The sequence below is a fragment of the Prionailurus bengalensis genome, chromosome D4 (assembly GCF_016509475.1).
Source record: "Prionailurus bengalensis isolate Pbe53 chromosome D4, Fcat_Pben_1.1_paternal_pri, whole genome shotgun sequence".
NCBI lineage: Eukaryota > Metazoa > Chordata > Mammalia > Carnivora > Felidae > Prionailurus > Prionailurus bengalensis.
The window spans coordinates 18,697,715-18,725,148 of record NC_057359.1 but is presented as its reverse complement, the minus strand read 5'-3'; the positions used below and the strand labels follow the sequence as shown (position 1 = coordinate 18,725,148).

At 40.3% G+C, this 27,434-nt stretch overlaps 1 protein-coding gene across 3 annotated transcripts in view; it reads right to left on the bottom strand.

Moving 5' to 3' along the window:
• The window catches only part of VPS13A (vacuolar protein sorting 13 homolog A), a 264,231-nt gene extending 259,834 nt beyond the window's left edge, over positions 1-4,397 (bottom strand). For all 3 annotated transcript variants that reach the window (XM_043565725.1, XM_043565727.1, XM_043565726.1), the window contains exon 1: positions 4,061-4,397. In XM_043565725.1, coding sequence (XP_043421660.1) covers positions 4,061-4,160 — 100 coding nt within the window. In that variant the 5' untranslated portion in view covers positions 4,161-4,397. The remainder of the gene's footprint in view (positions 1-4,060) is intronic.
• Between the last annotated feature and the right edge of the window lie 23,037 nt (positions 4,398-27,434).

Here is a 27,434-nt window from a genome sequence, read left to right as displayed (position 1 = left end):
CAAAAAGCTCTTAAAGTTTCCCTAGGGCACCTGGGTAGCTCAGACAGTTGAGCACCGGACTCTTGATGTGAGGTCCGGTCATGAACCTGGAACCATGCCCTGCATCACCCTCTGAACTGTGCATGAAGCCTGCTTAAGATTCTGATTCCGTCTACCAAGGCGCCTTGGCATTTCAGTAGGTTAAGCAACCAACTTGGTCTCAAGGCATGATCTCAGTTTGTGGGTTTGAGCCCTACATGATCAGATCCTGTATCTCCCTCTCTCTGCCCCTTCCCTGCTCATACTCTATCTCTCAAAAAATAAACATTAAAAAAAAAAAAAGATTCTGCCTCTCTCCCCATTTGCATGAGTTCCCTAAAAAGTAAAATAAAGCTCTGCTTATCAAAATATAACCAACTTCTATATATAAAACACTGATATGTTGTTTTAAAATTTTTGTTAACACCAAAGTTAGAAGAATCACACTACCTGATTTCATGACTATTAGCTAGAGTTATCAAGACAAGAGTGGTATTGGTCAAAGGATGGACACACCTATTATTCAAACAGATGACAATGCAAAAATAAACCCACGCAATATAAAGTCTAATTTTTTTTTTTACAAAAGTGCAAAAATAATTCTATGAAGAAAGGATTTTTTCAGCAGATGGTACAATTGAACATTTGCATCCACATGCCAACAAATGAATGTCAACCTTCAACCTTGACAACTTTTACAAAAATGGATCCGAAATCTAAACATAAAATATAAAATTATAAATCTTGTATAAGAAAACATAGGAGAAAATCTTTGTGATTTCAGGGAAGGCTAAGATTTCATAGATACATCAAAAGCATGACTCATGAAAAGTTTCTGAAGTGGACTTGATAAAATTTTAAAACTTTGCTTTGCAAAAGACAGACTTGGAAGAGACTGGGAGAATACATTTTCAGATTTTCTTTCTGACAAAAGATTCATATATGTAACATGTAAAGAACTCTCAACACTTAACAATAAGAAAATACTTTGGAGAAGAGTTCAACAGTACTATAAAAAGTCTGAGTTACCCTATGACTCAGCAATTCCAGTCCTAGGCATATACTTGAGAAAATTTAGAACATATGCCCACAAAAAAACTTGCAACTGAAGGCTCACAGCATTACTCATAAAAACCAAAAAGAATAATTTATATGTCTATCAACTGATCAATGAATAAACAAAATGTGACACACCCATATAATGGAATATTATTCAGTCATAAAAAGAAATAAAATGATACATCCTACAAGATGACGCTTGAAAATATAAAGTTATGTGAAAAAGGCCAGAAACAAAAAGCCATGTATGTCGCAGGATTACATTTAAGTGAAATGTCCAGAATTGGTGACTCCATAGAAAACATAAAGGAAATCAGAAGCTGCTGGAGTTGAGGTCAGGAAGTTCGGGACAGAATTTGAGAGTGATTGCTAATGGGCATGAGGCTTATTTTGGGGGTGTTGAAAAAGTTCTGGAATTAGTGTCGACAGTGGCACGATTTTGTGGCTATACTAAAAAACACTCAATTGTACATCTTAAAAGGGTAAATTTAAGATGAAAAGTAAAGCATAGGAAATGCAGTTAATAATACTGTAATAATGGAAGCACCTGGCTAGCTCATTCGGTAGAGCATGTGACTCTTCATCTGACGGTCATGAGTTCCAGCCCCATGTTGGGCATGGAGCCTACTTAAAAAAATAAAAAATAAAAAATAAAACCAAATAATACTTTAATAATATGGAAAGGTGACAGATGGTAACACTTATCATGGTGAGCATTACATAACCTTTAGAATTGTTGAATCACTGTTGTATACCTAAAACCAATTTAACATTGTGTGTCAGCTACATTAACAACATTTTTTAAATGGCATTTCAAAATACCATTTTTAAAATGCCACTTTAATGGGTACAGTGAATCTCAATAAAAAAGGAAAAAAAAGCCAATTGAAAAGGAGCCAAAGATTTGAACACTTCACCAGTGAAACCACACAGACAGCAAAGAACATGAGAAGATGCTCAACATCTTTAATCACTAGATATGCAAATTAAAACCACCATACTTCAGCACTATATACCTAGTAAAATGGCTAAAAAAAAAAGTTTCTGAAATGTCAATGCTAAGTGCTAGTGAGGGTGTAAAGTCACTAAGCGTTGAGCAGTCAGTGCTACACTACACTGCTGGTGAGATTGCAAAATGGCACAGGCACTTTGAAAAGCGGCTTAGTTTCACGTAAATTAAATATTAACTTACCATAAGGCCTCACAACAATTGCGCTCTTCGGTAGTAACCCAAGGGAAATAAAAATTTATGTTCACACAAAAACCCGTACACGCATGTTTATTAGCAGCTCTATTCCTAATGGCTAGAAAGGGAAACCAGCAAACATAAACATTTGCAACACATTCCTACAATCAACTACTGCTCAAAAATACAGGAATGAAATACTGGTGCATGCAACACACGGACGGCTCTCTCAAATCCATTTTGTGTAAAAAGTGGAAGGAGTGAAATTCAGTAAAAACAGAAGACCCCAAAAGCTATCTACCACATAATTCCATTTATATGGCACTCAGGCAAAGACAAAACTGTAGGGATGGAAACAGATCAGTGGCTGCCAGGAGAAATGGAGGCTGGGAAGGGTGGACTGAAAAGGGGCAGCAGGGGGAACTTCGGTGTCCTGATGGAACTTTTTGGTATCACGATTGTGGCAGTGGATACATTCCTTAACACTGCGTCTGTCAAGAAAGGCACAACTTTGACATCGCGAGTCAATTTTACCGCACCTAAATTTTAAACAAATTCATCCATAAATCACACTCGACACACACCTCCACAAACCTCTACGGCAACCCTCCACTACAATTCAAAACACACCACAAAATGTTTGCAAGGCTTCCCTTCTGAAGTGGGTGAAGGCAGATCGTATGATTTTCACTCGGCAAATGAGAAGAACAAATTCAACAGTCTTCACGTCTCCAATACTACCCGGAGATGCCGAGCTAGCGCTCACGTCCCTTCTCCGCGGAGGCTGGCTCTACCCGTGGTACCAGACACCAACAGCCCTAACAAGGTTCTCGCCACCAAAATAATTACCTACTCACACCCTTTCATAAAGGAGAAAACTCAAGATAAATGTCTTAGAAGGAGGCTGAAAGTGTGTGCATATTAACGATTAAAAAAAAAAAAAAGCCCTAACTTTGGCCCAAGAGATTCACTTGCTACGGAAAAGCAATCTAACTTACAACGGATGTTTAAAAAGGGGATAATACAAAAACAGATGGCAGCAGTAAAAAGGAGGCTCCAAATAAGGCAGCGCACCAGAGTAAGTGGATACAAAGTAAGGCTTCTGTCCTCCTCCTAACTCCCGGGTCAGGCTGTGAACTGGAAACACCTGACCAACCATTTGAGTTAATCGCGCCCAGGAGTTTCGCTTTCTGTTACCGGCAGGAGCCAAGCCAGCAACCGGGAACGCAGGTGGGGTGGCCAGGAACCGGGGCCGAGAAGACACCGCGGGTTAGCCACACGCCCGAGCTGGGGAAGGAAGAGGGCGTCTTCGGTCGCAGCGCCTTGCTTGCACGTGCGAGACAACGTGCGACTCTCCGTGCGCTCTCCCGAGCCTTCGCCACAACCCGCGGGGGTACAAAATGACAGGGATGGGAACAAGCCCCCCGGGCGTCTTGTGACCCCCCCACACACCCCCACGACCCGCGCAGCTGAAGCTCGACGGCGCGGGGCGACGGGCAGAAAAGGGCGCCTGGGAGCAATCGGTCTCCCGCACCCTCGGAATCCACCGCGGGCCCCCTCAACCGCCAGGCTCGGAAAAGGGGGACGTTACAGCCCGCACCCCGACCCCAACCCCCTCCTGCCAGAATACAAACAACTTGCGGGCAGAGGCCCTGGAACCGCCGCCTGGCTTTACGTAATTTAACCCCGAGGAGGGCGGCGGCAGGTGGTGGTGCCGAGCGAGCGAGGGGCCCGAGGCTCCGAAAACCAAAGGCCGGGAGGAAAACGAGATTGAGGGGGCGGCGGCGGTCTCGTTACCTCCCCAGATGCCCAGAGTGAGCTGGGACGTGTCCAGGTTCACCACATAGTCCCCCAAGAACCGGTTCAACACATCCACGACCACCGACTCGAACACCATTTTCCTCAGCCGCGGTGGACACGGCAGCCGCCCACCGCACTCCTTTGTCCAGCGCCTGGCCGCCCGAGACCGCTCGGTTCACCGGCTCCCGGGCGGCTCCCACTAGAGCTGCCCCACTGCCGGACGCACAGCCCCGCCGCGAGCCCTGCGAGGGGCGGAGGCGGCTGCTCGCTCCGCGCGTGCGCAGAGCGGACTCCAGGGCGGGGGCGGAGCGCGGCGCCGACCCGGGCACGCCTGCTAGAGAAGAGCAAGGGCGGCTGCGCGACCGCCTCTCTGACGCCTGCCGTTTCCTTGCAGAACCCGCCTCCTTTTACATGTTGGCCCCGCCTCTCCCCGTCGCCTGGCAACAGGATGAGCAGAGGCAGCTGCCAGTTTGTTCCCGACCCCGCCCTCGCCGGCCGACCCCGCGGCCGGCCCAGCGGCGGGGGGCGGGGTGGGGCGCGGCGGTTACACCTAGCAGGGAACGCCCCTCTCCCTACAGTGGAGACGACCCCACTCGCGGACCGGTAGGACCTGCACCTAACCAAGGTGTGGGCAGATTCCAGCACTCTCGCGGTCAGGCTGGAGGCGTCGTAAGGAAAGGTCCCAAGGAGCTCTCCCACATTATTACAGGTTCCTGCGTCCGGCCAGCCTGTGTCTGGACGCGTGTAACTGCCCCGCCCCCTGCTCGGAGGGCAAGGCCACGACGCTCTAAGGGTGACTTAACATCCCTTGCTGCAAATAGTGCCAGAAAGTAGAAGGGCAGTGAAGAGTAAACTCGGTGCTGGAATGCCACGCCCCCCCTTCCCTGCATCTGACTTGGCACTCTTTTTTTTGGTCAAGTTATTTACAGGGATCCTCCTTTCATCACCTAGAGTCCTTTGGGATTCAGAGTCAACCAGTTCAGAAACTGCGGAGCGCCCTCTAAGAAATACTGTGAGACCTAGACTCACCCCTTGAGCCTTACCGAATGACCCTAACTAAATAAAAAATGAGGACTCTTCTTTCATCCCCATCCCGCCCCCATTTGGTCTTTTATAAGAAATACAGTCAAATGCCTGAGGTCACAGAGACGCCGGATGTGAAGTTTGGAGAACTATAATCACCACCCTCCTAAGGGGTTAAGATGTAGGAGTGAACTTGGAACTTTTTCTCTTTGCGTCCTGAACATGAAAGGGAAACCTCGCTAAAGTGGACTAGCAACGCTAAGAGAGGCTAGGGAGCCTTAGCACTCAATGTCAATTACAGGAAGAATTCTCAATTATAAGCCTAACAGAAGAATCTCAACAGGAAAGAATCATCAATTACAGGCCCCCAACCAGGGAAGAGGGACGTTGCATCTCCGGCAGGAAATCAACTACCCCTCAGCTGATAAGGGGTATTTTATCATCACCCTGAACTCTTCTCTCCAACTGACGTTTGTTCAAACCGGAAGTCATAAGATAATGCCCCCTGGCTTTTGTTTGTGGTCTTGCCTAGGGTTTTGGTTTTGCGGTAGCTTGCTTGTCCCATTTGCAATCCTCTACTGTTCCCAAATAAACCCATCTTTTGCTGGTAAAATAACTGGCAATTTTTAAGGGTAACAGTTTCACAAATAAATAATGCCTCTGACGACTTTCACTTAATTCCTGTACCATTTTAGTAACTTTTTGTACATAGTCACCCAATTTTTTTTAAGGTTAAGGTTTGCCTTTGCAAGTAGAATGCCTGGCAAAAAAAAAAAAAAAAAAAACTGTAAAATCTTATTTTACATGAGTTCATAAATTATTTTCAGAAAATTTCATATTTGAAGGGTCTTTATTATATAGTCACCAATTGAATCTCTTAATCTTAACAATAATGAAGCAAAGATATTAGGGATTGATCCAAGGTGATGTAACTAATGTTCTGCAGGAACAGAGCTGGAACCTGGCATTTGTGACTGACTCTGCTCTGCCACCCCACCTGAACCCCTTGCATTTGACTAACAACATTGGAAATATACTTCAGAATACTTGTATAAGTAAACTTATAAGGAAGGAAACTGATAAGAGGCCTAAATGCCCAGAAAAGGGAAAAGCCATAATGAGGTATTTTGCTACTGTAGCATTATTTAGAGGAAGCCAGATAGACAGTAGCTACAAATTCTGCTATTAAATCTAGCACCATAAATTTAAAGCACAGGAACTCCAGAACTCTGTCCAAAAATACATCTTAAATAGCTTGCAAACACTTCATGCTATAATCCAGGAAACACTTCTATAATCCAGGAAAAGCCTGTGGAATTGGATGAAGGGGGAGTGTGCTGCTGAAAATTTGGAACTATAAGCATTTCATTGCCAAAGAGAGCAATGAAAGAAATTCTGCCCAGAAAGTGTTAGAAACATGTAAGAAGATGCATAGTGTAACTCAAGTCTTATCTAGTGTTAGGTGCTGTATCATGAACATGCATTTCCTAATTAAAAGGTACATTTTGCAGTCAGTCCTCTTGTTCCTTAATCCATTTGAGGAAGCTTATAAGCAAAAATACAGTAATGTCATCATGTAAAAGATAAGTACACTCACTAAATCATTAAACCAAATATCTGCTGGACCTTGAAAAATAAGTCCAACGACTACCAAAAAAAAAAATGTTCCAAGTTTCAAATTTGGAAATAGTGTAAAGTGTTTTTCTTCTCCAGATCATAATTAAAATGCTATACTTCATTGTTTGATCATATTTTAAAAAATGTTTTTGAGTGAACCCTAACTGCAATATCATCCAACTTTACAATAAATCCCTAACTTTGCAAGTAGGATTTGCTCTTTTATGCTTAGTTTACATGCCACAGCTTTCCGTCTTTGAAGTTTGGCATGCTGGTAGTTATCTTGGACATTTTTTCCTTGTCATTAATTCCTCTGTCCGCAAGTAAATATCATTTGTGTACTGTTTGTCCTGACCTCATTCCCCAAGCAAGGTTAGCATTGCGGTAGCATGCTAGGTGGCCAGATAACAAAGCCATTGAAGCAGACTACATTCCCAAACACATTCTGTTCCTGGAGGAACAGTTCTACAAGATGGTCATTTCACAGGAAAGCTTTTACGGAGTTAGCCTCAAAAAGCCCTGAGCTCCCACCTCAGATAATTGTTTAAAAATTATAAACAATTTTGGGTGCCTAGGTGGCTCAGTCAAGCTGTGCTGACAGCTCAGAGCCTGGAGCCTGCTTCGGATTCTGTGTCTCCCTCTCTCTCTCTGCCTCTCCTCTGCTCATTCTCTGTCTTTCAAATATGAATAAATTTTTTTTTAATTTAAAAAATTACAATTAAGAATTATTTCAACTTATGTTTTCCAAAGCCTTAAAAAAAAAAAAAAGAAAACAGAAATTTGTTGGAAAGGAGATATAAGTAAAAGGTTGAGAAATTTACAAGAGCCTTACTCAGGCAGTGTAGCTAAAAATGTAAATCAATACAATCTTTCTAAAAGGCAGTTTATAGGGACACCTGGGTGGCTCAGTCGGTTAAGCATCCGACTTCAGCTCAGGTCACGGTCTTGCGGTCCATGGGTTCGAGCCCCGCGTCGGCTCTGGGCTGATGACTCAGAGCCTGGAGCCTGCTTCCGATTCTGTCTCCCTCTCTCTCTGCCCCTCCGCCATTCATGCTCTGTCTCTCTCTGTCTCAAAAATAAATAAACGTTAAAAAAAATTAAAAGGCAGTTTATAAACATCTACAAACTGATATATACATATTTTTGCTACATATGTATAATCATATGTACATATTCACATATGTAAATACATATATATAACTTTTGACTCAACAGTCCTGCTTCTAGCGATTTACTCTAAGAAAACATAAAAATTTAAAAAGCTGTCCCCACAAGAACATTCATTAAAGCATTATTTATAACAGCTAAAAGTTCAAAGAAGCTAAATATCAATAAGGAAGCTGGTTAAATGCACATGCACACGTGTACACACACACACACACACACACATACACACAGACACATGTGCACACACACACAATGGGTTACTATGCAGGCTTTAAAAATGATAATGCACATCTGTGGAACTCAATAATATATGCTTGTAAGAAACAAGATACAGAGTAGCATCATACCAATAATATAAATTATAATCATATTTTAAGTGTGCAGAGAATATATGTATATAAATACACACATACATACACACACACACACAGAAAGAAATGTATAAGTATGCCCACCGACTGTTAACAGTGATTATCTTTAGATGGTGAGACTTTGGTCGTGTGTATTGTCTCTGTTCTTTCAAGGTCTTTTTTTACAGGAAGCATGGATTTTTTTTTCCCCAAAACAAAAATAAAGCTATTAATATTGTAAGATTACTACAAATGAAGTATAATAAGACTTTTCTTACCATGCTAATTGAAATGTTTTTAGTCTAAAGCAAATCAGCTTTGGAGATTGTGAAGCATGGAAACTGAATTTCATTACATTCAACTGTATGTCATACACTTGGAACATTAAAAAAGAAGATGTAAACTTAATTTGTTCCTCTAAATTGGTGGAGAGAGATGTATCAGAAATGGTATTATATTGTCTATTCTTTTATAATTCTTTGGGGAAATTGCTCCCCCAAAATTAGAGCCAACTGAAGTTTGTGAGCAAGTTCTCAACCCTGGTGGCAAATTGATATAAAGATTCATGTAAACTTTCAAAAGATTGCCAAAAGACATGAATAGACATAAATATGGCAAATAAGCACATTAAAATATGTTCAATATTATCAGCTATTGGGGCAATGAAAATGAAAAACATAAATCATATATATTACTATACATCAACCAGAATGGTAAAAAAAAAAAATGTGGTAACACCAAATGCTGGTGAGGATGTGGAAAAAAATGGATATATGTGCATTAGTTATGGGAATGTGAAATGGTATAGCTGTGCTCTGGACAATTTCTAAAACAAAACTAAACTAAATACACACCTACCACATGAACCAGCAATTGTATTTCCAGACATTTATCCTAGATTTTTGCTCACACAAAATCTTGTACAAGAATGTTCATAGAACTTTAATTCATAATAGGCAAAAATCGGAAACGACTCAAAAGCCTTTCAACAAATGAATGGAAACAGATTGTATGTAGTATATCCGCACTGTGGAATACCACTCAGCAACAAAAAGGAATGCACTACTGATGCTATAAACAATCTGGATAAATCTCAGGGCATTATGCTGATTCCATTTACAAGATATTCTTGAAAGGACAAAATTATAGAGATGGAAAGCAGATTAGCAGTTGCCAAAGGTTAGTATGGGATGGAGGGACAGGTGTGGCTACAAATGGTTTCCAGGGAGGAGCCCTGTGTTTACGGAGCACTTATGTATCTTGATTGTGTCAGTGGTCAAATAAAATCGCATAAAACTACATACACACACACACACACACACACACACACATAAACACACACACAAATTAGAGCATAGAGCACAGGTGAAATGTGAATAAGCTCTCTGGACCTCTCAGTCTCAAATAGCCACTAGTCACACTATCTCATAGTCACCTTGGGATCTTCATGTCGTTCATCATTCTCTGAAATAATCCTCCTCATAAGGGATTTAAAGGTTCTGTCTCCAAGGCACCTCTATGGTTCAGTTGGTTAAACATCCAACTTCGGCTCAGGTCATGATCTCACAGCTTGTGAGTTCGAGCCCCATGTCGGGGTTTGTGCTGACAGTTCAGAGCCTGGAGCCCACTTCGGATTCTGTGTCTCTGTCTCTCTCTACCCTCCCCCATTCGTGCTCTGCTCTATCTCTCTCTCAAAAAAAAAAAAAGATAAACATTAAAAAAATAATAAAGATTCTGTCTCCCCATCACTGCCACTTCTAGAACAGGAAGCTAACGTGTCTAGTTCACTGATGTATCCCTAGGACCAAACGAGTGCTTGGTACACATACGTTTTTTATTTTGTTTCTCTTTTTGCTTTTTAGAGAGAGAGAGAAAGCATACGCAAGAGGGGCAGAGGGAGAGAGAGAATCTTAAGCAGGCTCCACACTCAGCATGGATTCTGATATGGAGCTCAATCCCACGACCCTGGGGTCATCATCTGAGTTGAAATCGAGAGTGGATGCTCAACCAACTGAGTCACCCAGGCACCCCCATATAGGTTTTTAATACATGTTTGTTGAAAGAATGAACAAATATTGGATATGAAGTCATGCCCAACTCTCACAACATTGAACATACCGCCAGAGAAGTAGATTAATACCCCCAAAAGCGTCTCAAGGAGAGACTATTCAGAGGGTTAAAAGCAAACAAAAAACAAAGGCTGTGACTGTGAATGAAGATGCAGCCCCAGGAGAAGAGGCACGGGGAACCTAGTCTTGCCCTCCCGCCCCCCCCCCCCCCCCCCCACTGCTGTGCTTTGACAGGCAGATGCAGAGAGAGAAAGATGAGGCATGTGGAAGGCAAGACTCAAGACCCAGGATTAAGTTCCCATTGGCAGGGCTGAGGTGAATCCAGCGAGGACAACCTAATCTCAAAAGAGTATCCAGAAGAATCCTTTAAAAACTGTGTCACTTCTGGGGCACCTGGGTGGCTCAGTCAGTTAAGCATATGACTCTTGATTTCAGCTCAAGTCATGATCTCACGGTTTCTGAGTTCGAGCCCTGCATCAGGCTCTGTAGTGACAGCGTGGAGCCTGCTTGGGATTCTCTTCTCTTCCTCTTTCTCTCTGCCCCTTGCCTGCTCATGTGAGCACACTTGTGCTCTCACTCTCTCTCTCTGTCTCTCAACATAAATAAACTTTCAACAAAGCAAAAGCCTGTGTCATTTCGTGCTCCAAAGCTGCTAAAGTACTGCTCACATCATCACGGGAATGGCCACAGCCCTCACAACGCCAGATAAGGCCCTACACAATTGGCCTGACACTCCACCCTACCCTTATCTGGAATGCACCTTCCTCTTGTATTTGCACAACTCTTGTCTTTGCTCTCCAGCCATTTTCTCAGCCCTTCCCTGAACAGCCTGGTTAACGCTGATACCCACCCCCACCCCTCAGCACTCTTCTGTTACCTTCCTTGCTTTATCTTTCCTCCGAGCACTTACCACCTGACACGCTATGCGTTTTTCACTTATTTATTTTTTGTCTATCTCTCCCCACTATAATGCATATAATACAACGTAAGCTACTCGAGGAGAAATTCTTATTAGCGTTTTGCTCATTGTTCTCTCCTCTGTGCCTAGAACAAGGCAGGCGCTCACATATTCGTGGAAGGCAAGCGAGACATACCTGCCAAGTATTGAATTATTGCGCGTCGGCTCCAAACCCACCCTTCTATTTTGGGCTCTGGCGATGGGCTGACTCTGCGAGCCGCGCTCAGCTTCGGCAGCTGACTCCTGGCGGGGCTCTGCCAAGAGGGGGCGCTGGAGGGGCTAGAGGAGGAAGGACAGACCCGCTCCCTCTTGTTTGTTACCTATAGAGTTGCCGCTCCGCTTCCTTTCCTTCGGATCCTCGCCCCCGCGACCCTCCTTCGCGCGGACGGCAGCTCTTCCTTACAGCCTCTGAATCTGACTTGCATTTTCTCTCTCTTGCACAATCAGCACCATCTCAGCATCTCAGACACACCGGAACCGACCTCGCGGTTCCCCCTCCGATGCCTGCTCCTCCTGTCTGGGAGCCGCGCAGCCCGGCGGATCCCGCCTTAGAGCCTCCGGTTCTATGTTTCCTTGTGTGTCCCTTTGCTCACTCAGCCCGCTTGGGGTTATGTCCGCTTCCTCCAGTAACTACGGCGGGGATGTGTTAAAGCTCCTTTTTCTTTTCTTTTCTTTTTTTTCTTTTTTTTACAGTAACCGATTTTGTACCTTGTTCATAGCGCTGTGTATGTTCTTTTTCTGTGGGGAACAGAGTCAGGACCTGCAGCTGAGTCCCTGCCGGCGGAGATGTTTGGCTGAGAGAGGGAGGCAGTATCATTAAAGGGAGTACAGGCAAATTGTGGGTGAGCAGGGAAGCCAGAGAGAGTATTAAGTGTCTGGATTGGCAACAACTGCCAGACCGTAAATAGTAATGAATTCAAGGATCAAGGGCTCGGATAATTTAGAACAGGTCAGCACACCCCAGTGTGAGGTGGGTCAAGAAAAAGGGGGCAGAAGGTAGGCTACCCATGTGAAGTGCTGGGGTCTGTCCTTAATAGTCTTATGTATGGCACAGGGGCAGTGAGGGGTAAGGTGGCTCACGACAAGCTGAATCCACTGATACCACCCCCCCCCCCCGTATTTAGTAAGTCCAGCCTCCCTACTCCTGAGCCAAACTTAATTCAGACAGTATTTGAAAGACCTCCCAGATGTGAACTCTCTGCCCATCTAGACTTCTGAATGTTGACTGTCTCTGTTTTGTTGCTTCTGTGAACCCTTCCCCAGAGCCTGGGCCACTTCAGTGTACGGTCCTAAGGCCAGACCCTATCACTCTGCCTTGCCTACCCTACCCAACCTATGTGTTTAACGCAAGTGACCTGAAACATGCAGATAGGAGCCACTGACCAGGATGGAGTGGGGAAGTCCAGAGTTAGAAGCCAGTTATGGATCTCAACTAGGTCACAGCAATTTAAATGAATGGAAAGGCATAAATGAAATGGAGGTCAGAAAGGTAGAATTCATGAGCCCTGGAAACTGATTAACTATGGTGGATGAGGTATATAAAATAATTCTAAGATCATGCCATTCATAGTAACTGGGATGTGAAAACAAGGTGTTGGTTTTATAGAAGATGATGAGGAGTTCAGTTTTTGGTTGGTTCTGTGAGAGCTAAAGTCCAGGGTAAAATATCCAGGATACAGTGTTGTTTGTCTAGTGATAGTTAGAAATGAAGAAACGAGGTCCCAGTGAAAGTCCAGGACAAGATATGGACACTTGAGACCTCCCTACACAGAAACAATTATCTTCCGTGTGTGGATGCCACTTAGAAGGAAAGGAATGTAGACACAGAAAAGCAGACCAAGGATTGAAGAGTGAAGGAACATTCGCATTTAGGGAAAAGCTAAACAGATATGAGACAGGAAGCCTAGGAAAGAAGCCGGTGTACCTGGAGTAAGATGACACAGAAATCCAAGAAGGATGTATAGGATACACATCCAAGAAGGATATGTCTACAATATAAAAATTGTATACATGTTAAGAAAGATAAATACTGAGAAAACGCAACCAAATTGAGCTATTAACTAGTACTTGCGAGGTCTTTTGATTTACCTACCAAGAGATGTCTAACCAAAGTCATTAGAAAAGTAAATTTTAATAACAAAAGGGTTACTAGCAAATTTGAACCTTATGTTTACCAATTGGATGCTTAATTTAGAAAATTAAGTTCAGTCAACACCTATCAAGTGCTCAAATGCACAGAGCTCCTTCAATATTAAAACAGTGATTTATTTTCAATGAAGGTTCATTAGTCAACGCAATACATGTCCACATTTTTTGTATTTGCAATATTTAAGCCCTTCGTGTTCATGTATATGCTTTTATCATCATAATATAACATCAGTCCTGATAAGAATCTAAACTGACCTATAAATAAACCAAAAGTCCCCTCCACATATCCTATTTTCTGGCTGCTTTAATCAGAGTTTGTCTCTGCAATTTTTTTTTTAACAGCTACTCTCCTGGAAGTATGCTAACCTCTAAGTACATATTTAACAACTGTTTGCAAAAATATTTTCTAAGTTTATGTACTTCTATAAGTCTTGGCAAGATGTTCTATTACCAACACCATAGGCATGTATGTGGGGTTCTGAGAAAACAAATTTCTTGCTCCTTAGTCTGCATGCATATCCACATACAGACATGTGATGTAGCAGTTATAGTATGCTCCAGAAATTTAATAATAATATTGTCCATGTCATGTAATGATAGCTTATATACTTTTTATATATATGCATACATATAATTCACATTATATATATCTATAGTTCACAGTATATATGTATAATTCACATTATGTATGTATAATTACATATATATATATATATATATCACATGTCTTATCACAAATGGAGCATTAGATTTTTAATAACAGCTACAAAAAAGACTGTTGGCACTTTTGAGCCTCATGTATACCAGAAGTGTTTTTATTTAAAATATTTTGTTTAATTCAACAATTGCTTATTAAGTAAAATCTGATAATGTCTAAAGTTTTCCAATGTTCACATTTTACAACACCTTAATTTCCAAAGAGCACTACATAATATTTCCAGAATCTCTTCCTTGAAAGTAATCATGGTATCTTTCTACTACTAATAAACGTAGTCTCCGTCAATTAGTTATCACATTTATACTGTTCTTATACACTGTGCTCATTATATCCAAGGAAATTGAGTCAGATGCACTAACTTGGTTTCATTAGTGTTAAATTAGCTAAGAGTCAGCTACCCATTCAAACTTTAGTTTTCCCTTAAAGGAAGTTAAAAGAGCACCACCTAGTGGAATTTTTGACATAAGATCCTTCCAAATTGTCTCAAATTCAGTCCATTTTTAAATACAAATTTCCTTTTGAATAATAATGATTATAAATCAACTCATATATTTTCTAAAATAAATCCTAAACACATTTTCAACTAACCTTAAGATTAAAAATCAAAATCAATAATTCATTTATGACATTTTAACCACATATTTTAACTACTGAATCAGTTTTTCTCTCATTTAAGTATTACTGCATACTTACCTTCCTTTTTATGCAGATTTTATTTGCTTTTTATTTTTAATTAATTTTATCAGTTTCTTATTTTTCATGCAGCTTTATATCTTTTTAGAGGAGACATAATTGACTGCAATTTTATGTTACTGAATACAAATTTGGCTTTGTTTTTTTACTACTTGTTAGTGGATCAATTCCTAAACACAGATAATGTCATTCTATTCACTGGCAATTCACTGGCATCCTGAAGCCTGCTAAAGATTCTGTGTCTCCCTCTCTCTCTCAAAAATAAATAAATGTTAAAAAATTTTAAATAAAGATTTAGATATAGAATTCCAACTTATCTGTTACTGGCTATGCCCAATACAGACTATTTGACTTTTTCCTAGTTGCATGAAATTCATCAATACATTTGATCTAAAAAAATAAACATGGTGACTGCTTTAGCTTGGGATACTGATTTCATCACCAGACCAGAGGTCCTGTGAACAATGTGGGTAGCAAATGAAGTTTGTGTGTCTTTTCAATCCTGGGAACACATAAAACAAATGCATAAAAGTGGTCATGCAACCATATGGGCTGATGGGGATACAAGTTCATAGTTTCCAGTTGAGTTCTCTTTTCACATTTATTTCCTTATTCTATTATTTTTCTATTTTGTTCCTTTTAAGTCTCTGCTTATCAAATCTCCTAAATAATTGCTTTTCACATTAAGGTCTCTCTTCAAATACCACCTCATCAAAGAGGCTTTCCTTGACAATCCTACAAGAAATAGCAACATTGGGGCACCTGGGTGGCTCAGTTAAGCGACTGACTCTTGATTTTGGCTCAGGTCATGATCTCATGGTTTATGAGTTCGAGCCCCGCATCAGGCTCAGTGCTGACAGTGCAGAGACTTTTTGAGATTCTCTCTCTCCTTCTCTCTCTGCCCCTCCCAAATGAGTGTGCGCTCTCTCTCTCTCTCTCTATCAAAATTAAATAGATAAAAGAAAAAAAAATAGCACCATCCCTCTGCCCCTACCTCCATTCTGTGACGTTATTTCTATAACCTGCTTTCTTACAGTACTTACCTTACCTTTCATAATAAATATTTGTTTATTTTCTGTCTCTAATAGTTTCAACATCGGCTCCATTATTTTACCCATCTCTGTAGCTTGTTATTTAACTCTGTAGGACTCTGCCATTTGACTTCACATTCGGTTGTGTGACTTGCGTAAGCCAGTGAGATATTAGCAGATGTGAAGTGAGCAGAGCTAGACAAACACCTGCTCAGTTGGGCTACCTGTCTCCCTCGTGGAAACGAGAACACATCTGGACTGAGCTAGTAGAGGGTGAACAATACCTAGGGCAGTGACGCGTCACCAGGCTTGACCGAGTTGCCCCAACTGGCCTAGTTAAGCTACCTCTCAGCCTTGTGTTTTGGAAACGCTAACAATAGTGATTGTTTTTTAAGTCACTGCATTCGGGGATGGTTTGTTATATAGCAATAACTAATTCATACATCCTCCCTAGAAAGTCCCTGGGTGCAGGGAACTTCTATGTTTTCTTTATTGGTACATCCCTACCACCCAGCACTGTGCCTGGCAAGTTGCATAAATGAACCGGGGGAGGGTAGTTGGACCATATATTACAGCTTAAGTAATAGCTTTTATGATGGTCTATCTTTATATAGGGATAGATTCAATAACCTAGAGAGAAATGGGTAGACTACTTATCCAACAAGCAATTCTCAAAAAAAATTTTTTTCTTGGTTAAACTTTTGATAATAATGAGTAGCGACTTCAAGGTTATGTATCTTACCAAGTGTTTTCTTTTTTTAAGTAACTTCTACCCACAATGTGGGGCTCAAACTTACAACCTCGAGATTAAGAGTCACTTGATCTCTACTCTACTGACTGGGCTAACCAGGCATCCCTCTTACCAAGTATTTTAAGTGTAACTATTTTAAGCGCACAGTATAATGCTATAATAATGAACTCTAATGAAATGGTGTTGTGAATGACTTCCTTTTATGATCATTGAATAGCCTAACAAAGAAATGTAAAAAATCCATTTCACCCCCACATAGAAATGGGCACAGGGTATACCTTCTGATCAAAGGATCATCTTGAACTAGATTTAAAATGAAAATGAATGGGTAAGCAAGTTACCAAAGTTCTGCGGTATGGCTACAATAATTTTAGCCTGAAAAAAAATTTTTTAAAGTATTACCAAACTTCACTCAAGCTTTTCTTTAACAATGTCATAAGATACTCATTGAATGTCTAATTTTAAGAATTTTTACTCCCTAATGTAAGTTAAAGAAAATGTATTGCCTTATGTTATAAAATTATTAGCTCCGAGCCAGGGTTTTATCAACCTAAATCTAACATTAATGTTAACATTTGGGCTGGATATTGTAGGGGATTTCCTGGGCATTGTAGGGTATTTAGCAGCATGCCTGGCCTCTACCCAATGTCTTAACACATTGCCATATGTCCCATTAAGAGCAAAATCAACCCCATTTGAAAACCACTTCTCTAAGTTAATAATTGTTGGTGCAATAACTAATATAAATTATGTTTTGTTTTTAAATGATTTTTAAAAGTTTATTTATTTTGAGAGAGAGAGAGAGAGAGCACATAAGTGGAGGAGGGGCAGAGCCCAACGTAGGGCTCCATCTCATGAACCATGAGATCATGACCTGGGCCGAGATCAAGAGTCAGATGCTTAACCGACTGGGCCCCCAGGTGCCCCTGTTTTTAAGTGATTTTTAAAACCCTTTTATCTTGAGAAAGTTGTAGTTCACGTGCAGTTATAAGGAAGAATACACAGAATCCTGAAATAATTCAAAGAATTCCCCCCAATGTAGCGTCTGGGACACTACATCTTCCTACACATCTTGAACCACTAGTTTGTCTTCCGTTTTTATAATCTTGTCATTTTCGGAACGTTATATAAATGGGGTAATACAGTATAAAATCTTTTGTGGTTGGCTCTTTTCACTCAGCATAATTCTCTAGAAATTCATCCATGTTGCTGCATGTACCCATACTTTGTTCTTCTTTATTATTAAGTAGTATTCCATGGTATGGACGCACCACAGTTTGTTAACCACTCCTACATTTAAGGATATCTAGGTTGTTTCCCACTTTTTTTGCTATTATGAATAAAGTTGCTATAAACGCTCATGTACAGGTTTTTGTGTGAACATAAAATTTTTCATTTCTCTGGGACAAATGCACAGAAATGCAGTCACTGGGTTGTGTGGTAGTCTCGTGTTCAGTTTTATGAGAAACTGTTGAACTGTTTTCCACAGCGGCTGTCCAGTTGCTTCAACCCCTTTGTTAAAAAGCCTATCTTTCCTCCACTGAATTGCTTTGGCACTTTTGCAAACACCATTTGCACATCTTTGTGTGGGTCTGTTTCTGGGTTTTCTGTTCAATACATTTTAAAAGAATACATCAAAATCAAAATTGCACCAATATGATAAATGCCCAGCATCCAATAAAAAATTACCAAGCATGCAAAAATACCAGAAAAATGTCAGTGTCAAAAAAGAAATTACCTCGAGTAGCCAGATACACCAGTTAGTCTTATAATGTACCTGAGCATATGTGATTTGAATTACAATTCTTTATGCCTCTGTCTATAAAATGTAACTGTAAGATGGGGATAATAATAGTACCTATCTCATAGAGTTGTATTGAGGACTAACTGACTTACTGTATAAAGCACTTGGCAGAGTGCTTAACACCTAGGAAGCTTTATGAAAACAGTTGCTTTTATTGTTATCATTACAATAAACTATTTTATGATTACAATAAACTATCGCTTCTGAGAAAAAAATAAATTCTGTTTTATTGCTCTGATGCCAGAAACACTACAATGAATGTAAAAGATATTTACATTTTTTTAATGTTTATTTATTTCTGAGAAAGAGTGCATGTGAACAGGGGAGGGGCAGAGACAGAGGGGGACAGAGGATCCAAAGCAGCCTCTGTGCTGACAGCAGAGAGCCCGTTGTGGGGCTCGAACTCATGAACCATGAGCTCATGACCTTAGCTGAAGTCAGATGCTTAACTGACTCAGCCACCCAGACACCCCAAAGGTATTTTTAAATTTCTGTAGGGGCCATAGCTGTGGGTTGTGAAGGAATACAGGGCCAAAAACATTTCAAAAAAAGCTTAAAGAATCCACTAATAGAATAAGTAGAAGTAGTAAAAGTTATATCTGTCAATTACACCATAGGAAAATACAAGGGGAAAAATCAAGTGATCAATATATCAAAGAAAATTATTACTTTTTAAAAGTTTATTTATTTATTTATTTTGGTGGGAGGAGCAGAGACAGAGAATGTCAAGCAGGTTCTTCACTGCCAGTGGGGAGCCTGATGCAGGGCTTGAGCTCAAGAGATATGAACTGAGCCAAAATCAAAAGTCAGAAGCCTAACCAACTGAGCTACCCAGGTGCCCCAAAGAAAATTAGTACTTTTTAGAGAATAAAACAGTAAAGCATACTAAGCCAAAATATAAAGTAGGATAGGAAAACTAAAAATAAAATATCAGTCATTATACTAAATGTGAGTGGGTTAATTCCTCTCTTGTTAGACTCAGACTGGGTCAAAGAACTACATATATATATGTATATATATGTATATGTATATATATGTACATGTATATGTATATATATGTATATGTATATATATGTACATATATATGTACATATGTATATGTATATATATGTATATATGTACATATATATGTATATGTATATATATGTACATGTATATGTATATGTATATGTACATATATGTACATATATATATAGTATTGTAAGATATGCCTCTAAAAGAAAAACACAGAAAGATTGTTATTAAAAATAAGTATATTTAAAATAAGAAAATTCAGCAAGATAAATTCAAGATGTTAATATCAATGTAAAATAAATTAGGGCTCAGGTCAAAAAGGATAGGAGAAAGAGAAATGTTTACACTGATTAAAAACTACAATATACAAAGAAGATATAACAATTATATCATTTTATGTACCAAACCACATAGAATCATAATACATAAACTATTTGAGATATAGAAGAAGTTGACATTTCCATAAATAGAGTGGGAATTTTTAAAGAAATTTTAACATTGATTTATTATTGAGAGAGAGAGACAGAGCATGAACATGGGAGGGGCAGAGAGAGAGGGAGACACAGAATCCAAAGCAGGCTCCAGGCTCTGAGCCATCCGCACGGAGCCTGACGTGGGGCTCAAACCCACAAACCGCGAGATCATGACCTCAGTGGAAGTTGGAGGGGAGGCTTAACCGACTGAGCCACCCAGGCGCCCCCAGAGTGGGAATTTTTAACACACGTCTCTCAGGAATAAAGATTCAGGAGATTTATATCAAAACTGAGAAAATTGATTATATATGTATGTCTGTATACAGACATATATGTAGGTGAATAATATAATCTTGGTATGTTGGAAGATTCTCCAAGCATGATACTGAAGCCAATATTCCAAGGAAATTTAAAGACAAGTGATAAAGTGAGGAAAGAATTTTCAAAGTCATGATGTTAAAATTTAAGGTACTCTTATAAATTTATTTTTATTTATTTTTTTAATGTTTATTTATTTTTGAAGGATAGAAAGAGTGCAAGCAGGGGGAGAGGCAGAGAGAGAGGGAGACACACAAACCCAAGCCGGCTCCAGGCTCTGATCCATCAGCATAGAGCCTGACTGGGGACTTGAACTTATGAGCCATGAGATCATGACCTAAGCCAAAGTTGGATGCTTTACCGACTGAGCCAGGCACCCCTACTCTTATAAATGTAAAAGAACTCTTGAATAGAAAAGTATGCAAGTGATTGAGATAGACAATCCATGAAAGAAGAGATATAAATGCTTAATAAATATATGAGAAGATGTTCAATTTTCAGGTAACAAAATAAATATAAATATAAATAAAAAAAAAGAAAACACTTCTCACCTATAGAAATTGACAAACACTTAAATAATATTAAATAGTAGAGCCAGCATTTTGAAGGAAATGGTGAATGAACAACCTCAACATCAGTGATAGTAATAGAAATTGTTATAATCTTATTGTACAGCCATTTGACAATATACATCAAAAGTCTTTAGATTGTGCTTAATATAGGCCACCTGGGTGGCTCAGTTAGTTGAGCATCTGACTTCTACTCAGGTCGCGATCTCATGGTTCATGAGTTCCAGCCCCACATTGGGCTCGCTGCTGTCGGTGCAGAGTCCGTTTAGGATCCTCTGTGCCCCCCTCTCTGTCCCTCCCCTGGTCATGCTCTCTCTCAAAAATGGATAAGCATTTTTATTTTATTTTATTTTATTTTATTTTATTTTGGGAGAAAGAGGGTGCAAGTGGTGAGGGGTGGAGAGAGAGACAGAGAATCCCACAAGAGGCAGAAAGAGAGAAGTGGGGCTCACTTGAGGCTCGTGTTTTACCTGAAGCAGTGCTCTTGCTCACCCAAAGTGGGGTCAAACTCACAGACTGTGAGATCATGATCTGAGCCAAAGTCAGATGCTTAACGACTAAACCACCCACGGGCTCAAAAATGAATACTCATTTAAGAAGGAAAAAACTCTATAAATTGGGCTTAACACTGGGCCAAAACACTCCATTGTTAGTAAATTATTCTAAAATAAATATATTATTTATTGAATTCTACCTCTGAGCCAGGCACTGTAGCAGGCATTTTACAAATATAATAAGATTTAATCCTTACAACAATTTTGTATGCAGATGTTAACTATCAAATTTTACAGGTGAGGAAACTAATGCACAGAAAATTTTAGCAGCAAGCCAGAGATCAAACAGTTGAAATAGGAGTTTATATATAAGTCCATCAGATTTTTAGAAAAATGCACGTCTATAAGAATAAAGATGTTGACTGTAAAGTTTAAAATAGAGAAAAGTAGAAAATAGTGTTCATTATTCATTAATATGGAATATTATGTAAATTACATCCATTCAAGTAATCATATAAATTTTGAAAGGAAATGTATTTAAAATACATTGTTAAGTTAAAATGATTGGAAGAAAAACAGTATCATAATGATAGCTTTTTTTTTTTTTAGACACTTGCTACATACTGGGTGCATCACACATATTTATTCAACTCTCTAAGTATTTGCATACAAAATATTCTGGAAGGATTGGCACGATGGTTGACTCCAGGTGGTAGAATTAGGGATAATTTTTGAATCTTTGTTTAGTTTTTTTTTTAATAATTAAATTTATATCGGGGCGCCTGGGTGGCGTAGTCGGTTAAGCGTCCGACTTCAGCCAGGTCACGATCTTGCGGTCCGTGAGTTCGAGCCCCGCGTCGGGCTCTGGGCTGATGGCTCAGAGCCTGGAGCCTGTTTCCGTTTCTGTGTCTCCCTCTCTCTCTGCCCCTCCCCTGTTCATGCTCTGTCTCTCTCTGTCCCAAAAATAAATAAACGTTAAAAAAAAATTAAAAAAAAAATTAAATTTATATCAATTGGCATGTATATATTTTGTAATCAGGGGAAAAAATCCTTGAAAATGAGAAAGAAAAGAGAAAGTGAGAAAAAAAATCTTGTAAATTAAGAAACAGGTGGGGTTCATTCACATTGTTCTGATACACACACGAGCCAGGAGAGTGTGCTATACTTCCATCCTTCTAAATCTTCTATCTTTATAAATAGAGTGCTACAATTTCAAAAATGATCACCATATCTTTGTAGATTCCTTAATGAAGCCTTTGTAGTCATGATTTAGTTCTCAAAGCGTTTGCAATATTTCAGAAGACCACCAAATGAAATCAAAGCAGGAGGTTTCTGATTTCTCTAATAGATTTGCACATGTAACTCAGGCGTCTTCATTTTCCTCCTCCCAGAGCATGGACACAGCCGTGTTGTACGATGTAGGTTGTAATGGCAACCGAGCCCTCTCCTGCTGAATCACTATATCTCAGCACATCATTGCCCCCCTACCCATGGCAGGATCCTGGGTGGCTCCAGTTCCCTCTGAAGTAATTTGTTTGCCACAGTCCCTCATGTTGAACCCTTGTCACCTACCCCTTGCTTTGCCTGCCGTTGTCTGCAGGATGTAGTTTCTGGTGACAGGAATGTGTCTTTGAGGTACATGAGTGAGCCAGGAACTTGATATTACCATTCTTGACTTCACCACTATCAACCTGCTCACTTCAGGGAGGGCAGTAGAATTGTTGACAGTTTTCCCTCGGTGCGTCCTAGCCGCTGCTCTGTTCCATTACACACAAATGAATGAATGGTTAATTTCTTTTAGGCAAACAGATCCTTTCTTCTTCTTCCTCTTTCCTTCTTTCCTTCCCTTTTTTTGACAATAAAGTTCATTGTAAAATAAGTTATACTTGTCAAAAGTTACAAAATATAAAATTGAAATATATGCACATTCATGCATACACATATGCTTTTCCTTCTTTTATTTTTTACAGAGTTTTATTTTACTATGTCACAATATTAGTGTTCCTCCCACCTGTGTTTACCAGATTAGAACCGTAACAGTCTTCTGACATCACCCAGTTTCCTATCTGTTAAATCCACCAAGTGTTCATCTTCATTTTTCTTTGTTTTAGAATATTTTACCATTCTTCTTTCCGCTTTGTAATCTTGCTGATCTACTGATATTTTACATAAAGGAGGAAACCCAAGTGATATTTTTGGTGCAAAGATGGCGAGGAAACCGGAGTCATATGGAAACTTTTCCGTTCTTTTTTTTTTTTAATTTTTAATGTTTATTTATTTTTGAGAGAGAGAAAGAGAGAGAAGAAGCAAGCAGGGGAGGGGCAGAGAGAGAGAGACAGAATCTGAAGTAGGCTCCAGGCTCTGAGCTGTCAGCACAGACCCAACATGGGGCTTGAACCCACGAACCCTGAGGCCATGACCTGAGCTGCAGTCAGATGCTTAACCAACTGAGCCACCCAGGCGCCCTGGAAACTTTTCAGTTCTTTCTTTCTTTCTTTCTTTCTTTCTTTCTTTCTTTTTTTAAACATTTATTTATTTTTGAGAGACAGAGTGAAACAGAACACAAGCAGGGGAGGGGTAGAGAGAGGAGACACAGAATCTGAAGCAGCCTCCAGGCTCTGAGCAAGCAGTCAACACAGAGCCCGACACGGGGCTCCAACCCAGGAACCTTGAGATCATGACCTCAGCCAAAGTCGGACGCTCAACTGACTGAGCCACCCAGGTGCCCTGGAAACTTTTCAGTTCTAAGGGGAAGGTTCTAAATGTCAGAAGATACCAAAGCTCATGAAAAGATTTAATGATACCTCTGGAGCTGTTAGACGCATTGATGGGTTTATGCCTTCTATCTTCCCTGATGCTATTAGGTTGAGCCATATGATAGTGTTGGGTTTCCTAGGTAAGAAATAGTTGATTATTAGTGATCTCATATAGTTTGTTCTAAAGTAAGGAAATGTGAGTTGTATGGCAGAGTGAGGAAAGATGATCTTGAAAAGAATACAGAAGTGTTTCGGTGGGAAAAAAAAAAAAACTTATTGATGTCTATAAATGTTAGTTAACATATATTCTCCTGAGGATAGGTTGCACATATCCAATCTTCCTTCTATTACTGCCAGGTAAGTTGAGGTCCCCAGATCCTCAGAGAGCTAGTAAACTAGACTAATCTCTACTTTTTTTTTTTTAATTTTTTAACATTTATTTATTTTTGAGACAGAGAGAGACAGAGCATGAACGGGGGAGGGGCAGAGAGAGAGGGAGACACAGAATCGGAAGCAGGCTCCAGGCTCTGAGCCACCAGCCCAGAGCCTGACGCGGGGCTCGAACTCACGGACCGCGAGATCGTGACCTGAGCTGAAGTCGGACGCTCAACCGACTGAGCCACCCAGGCGCCCCGACTAATCTCTACTTTTAACGAATATTTACCAAGAACCAATTGTGTTAAGTTATACATCAATAATACAGACACACTTTTCCTTCAAGAAGCACCGAGCCTATGTGGCGGGAGGCACACAAGCAATTATGTCACAACATGTGCATGGCCATGATGGATGCGTGCAAACTGTGAAACAGAAGCCTAGGAGAAGGAACACCTACGACTTTTGGGGTAATCAGGAAGGCTCCACAGAAGGGGATATGGGTTGACTTGGTTTGTGCGAAACAGAAATAAATAAGGATCTCTGCCATACCATTTTCACACAAGATGGTCGGCCAGATGGGGGCATTCTTCAACATTACAGACAACAAAAACAGCTAATGTGGACAGAAGTTGTATTATGAGTGGGTAGAAGGGCATGAGGGGATTGATCCCCACCAAAGGAAACACAAAAGGATATACTGGAATTCCATCAGTGAAAGATCCTGCCCAGACAGGGGGAAAAACCTGCCTTCAAAGTTAAGAAATCACTGGGGCGCCTGGGTGGCTCAGTCAGTTAAGCCTCTGACTTTGGCCCAGGTCATGATCTCATGGTGAGTGTGAGCCCTGCATCAGGCTCTGTGCTGACCGCTCAGAGCCTGGAGCCTGTTTCAGATTCTGTGTGTCTCTCTCTCTCTGCCCCTCCCTGGTGCGCGCTCTCTCTCTCTCTCTCTCTCTCTCTCTCTCTCACACACACACACAAATAAATAAATGTTAAAAAAAAAATTAAATCACTTTGGATGTAAAAGTCAGGGACCTGGGGAAAAATGAAAGCAAGCTCTGTCTTGAGGTTCAGAGCTTAACTGAGCCCACTCAGGCACCTCTAGATTAAATGATTTTTTTAAGTCTGGCTTGGTGAATATATCTCTCAGAAGTATTCAAGGGACTATCCTTTGGGGCTAAGGTTTTTTATCCCTGAAAAAAGAAAACCTTCCCGATGGCCTTGAGCTTTCCTGGTACTCATTTCAGTCCCTTGTACTCTGCCTTTTATTCGGCTGTCTCGTTAGCCATCCGGGCTTCATGCTTGCATAGCCACTCCTATGATCCGAGCCCTATGAGATGTCTCAAAGTGTACTGGTCCCCATGTTGCTGATTTCACCACCCATCCATTATTCATTCCACAAATACATATTGCCACCACAGCTATGTAGGAGAAACGTTTGGGTGTTCAGTGTTCAACTCACAGTCTCAGGGAGCATTTTCACTCAATTCTTTAAAAAAAAATTACTTATTTTGAGAGAGAGAGAGAGAGAGAGAGAGCACGCAGCGGGGTAGGGACAGAGACAGAAGGAGAGAGAATCCCAAGCAGACTCTACACAGTCAGACCTGAGCTGAAATCAAGAGTCAGGCACTGAACCAACTGAGCCACCCAGGCACCCCTTCACTCAATTCTATGAAGTATATCATCTTTTCTTTAATCAAAATATATTTATTTACTTATTCTTAGGACTAGAATTTAGTGATTCATCCCTTACATATAACACCCAGTGCTCATCCCAGTCAGTGTCCTCCTTAATGCCCCTCATCCTTTAGCGCTTCCCCCCTCCCAACACCCACCAGCAACCTTCAGTTTGTTCTCTGAATTTAAGAGTCTCTTACGGTTTGTCTTCCTCTCTGTTTTTATATTGTTTTTGGTTCCCCTCCCTTAGGTTCGTCTGTTTTGTATCTTAAATTCCACATGTGAGTGAGATCATATGCTATTTGTCTTTTTTCTGACTTATTTCGCTTAGCATAATACACTCTGGTTCCATCTATGTTGTTGCACATGGCAAGATTTCATTCTTTTTCATCGCCAAGTAATATTCCATTAAATATACATACCACATCTTTATCCATTCATCAGTTGATGGATATTTGGGCTCTTTTATACTTTGGCTATTGTCAACAGTGCTGCTATAAACACTGGGGTGCATGTGCCCCTTTGAATAAGCATTTTTGTATCCTTTGGATAAATACCTAGTAGTGCAATTGCTGGGTCAGGGTAGTTCTATTTTTAATTTTTTGAGGAACCTCCATACTTTTTTCCAGTACGAAGTATATTATCTTGACTATACTTAGGCAGAGGAGACATGTAATTGATATATTATAAAATTAGGAATCCTTACACATTTAACTTTTTTTTTTTTAAGTTTATCTATTTTGAGAGAGAGAGCATGAGCAGGGCAGGGGCAGAGAGAGAGGGAGAGAGAGAATCTCAAGCAGGCTTTGCGCTGTGAGCACAGAGCCCACTTGGGGCTCAATCCCATGAACTGTGAGATCCTGACCTGAGCCAAAATCAAGAGTTGGACACGTAACTGACTGAGCCACCCAGGCGCCCCACACATTTAACTTTTATACATTACTATATGTGTACTAAAAAGAACCAATAAAGATAAAACATGCTGTCAGAGTTATGATGATTTACATATATCTTAACCAATCTGGATATTCCTTTCTCAAGAATTTCATTCAAAATCATGTAAATTTGAGAAGGTGTTTGCACCCAGTTTGTAAAAAGGAACTCTATTTAACTGCGTTTATTTTTCAGTCTTACTAGAACCTAATCATTGTAAAGGATTGAATTATATGTATACTGTGTGTATTTACATATTTTAGTAAATGAATAATTTTGAAATTTCCCTTTTCAATACTGTGTAAGAAACTGGGTACTTAATCACGGTGAATTCGATCATAATTTCCTCTTCAATCTTGAAATTTCTATTTTCCCCAATGACCTACTTTAAAGGTTTACTTTCAGCATTACAGAAGCCATCAGTCTATGCAAG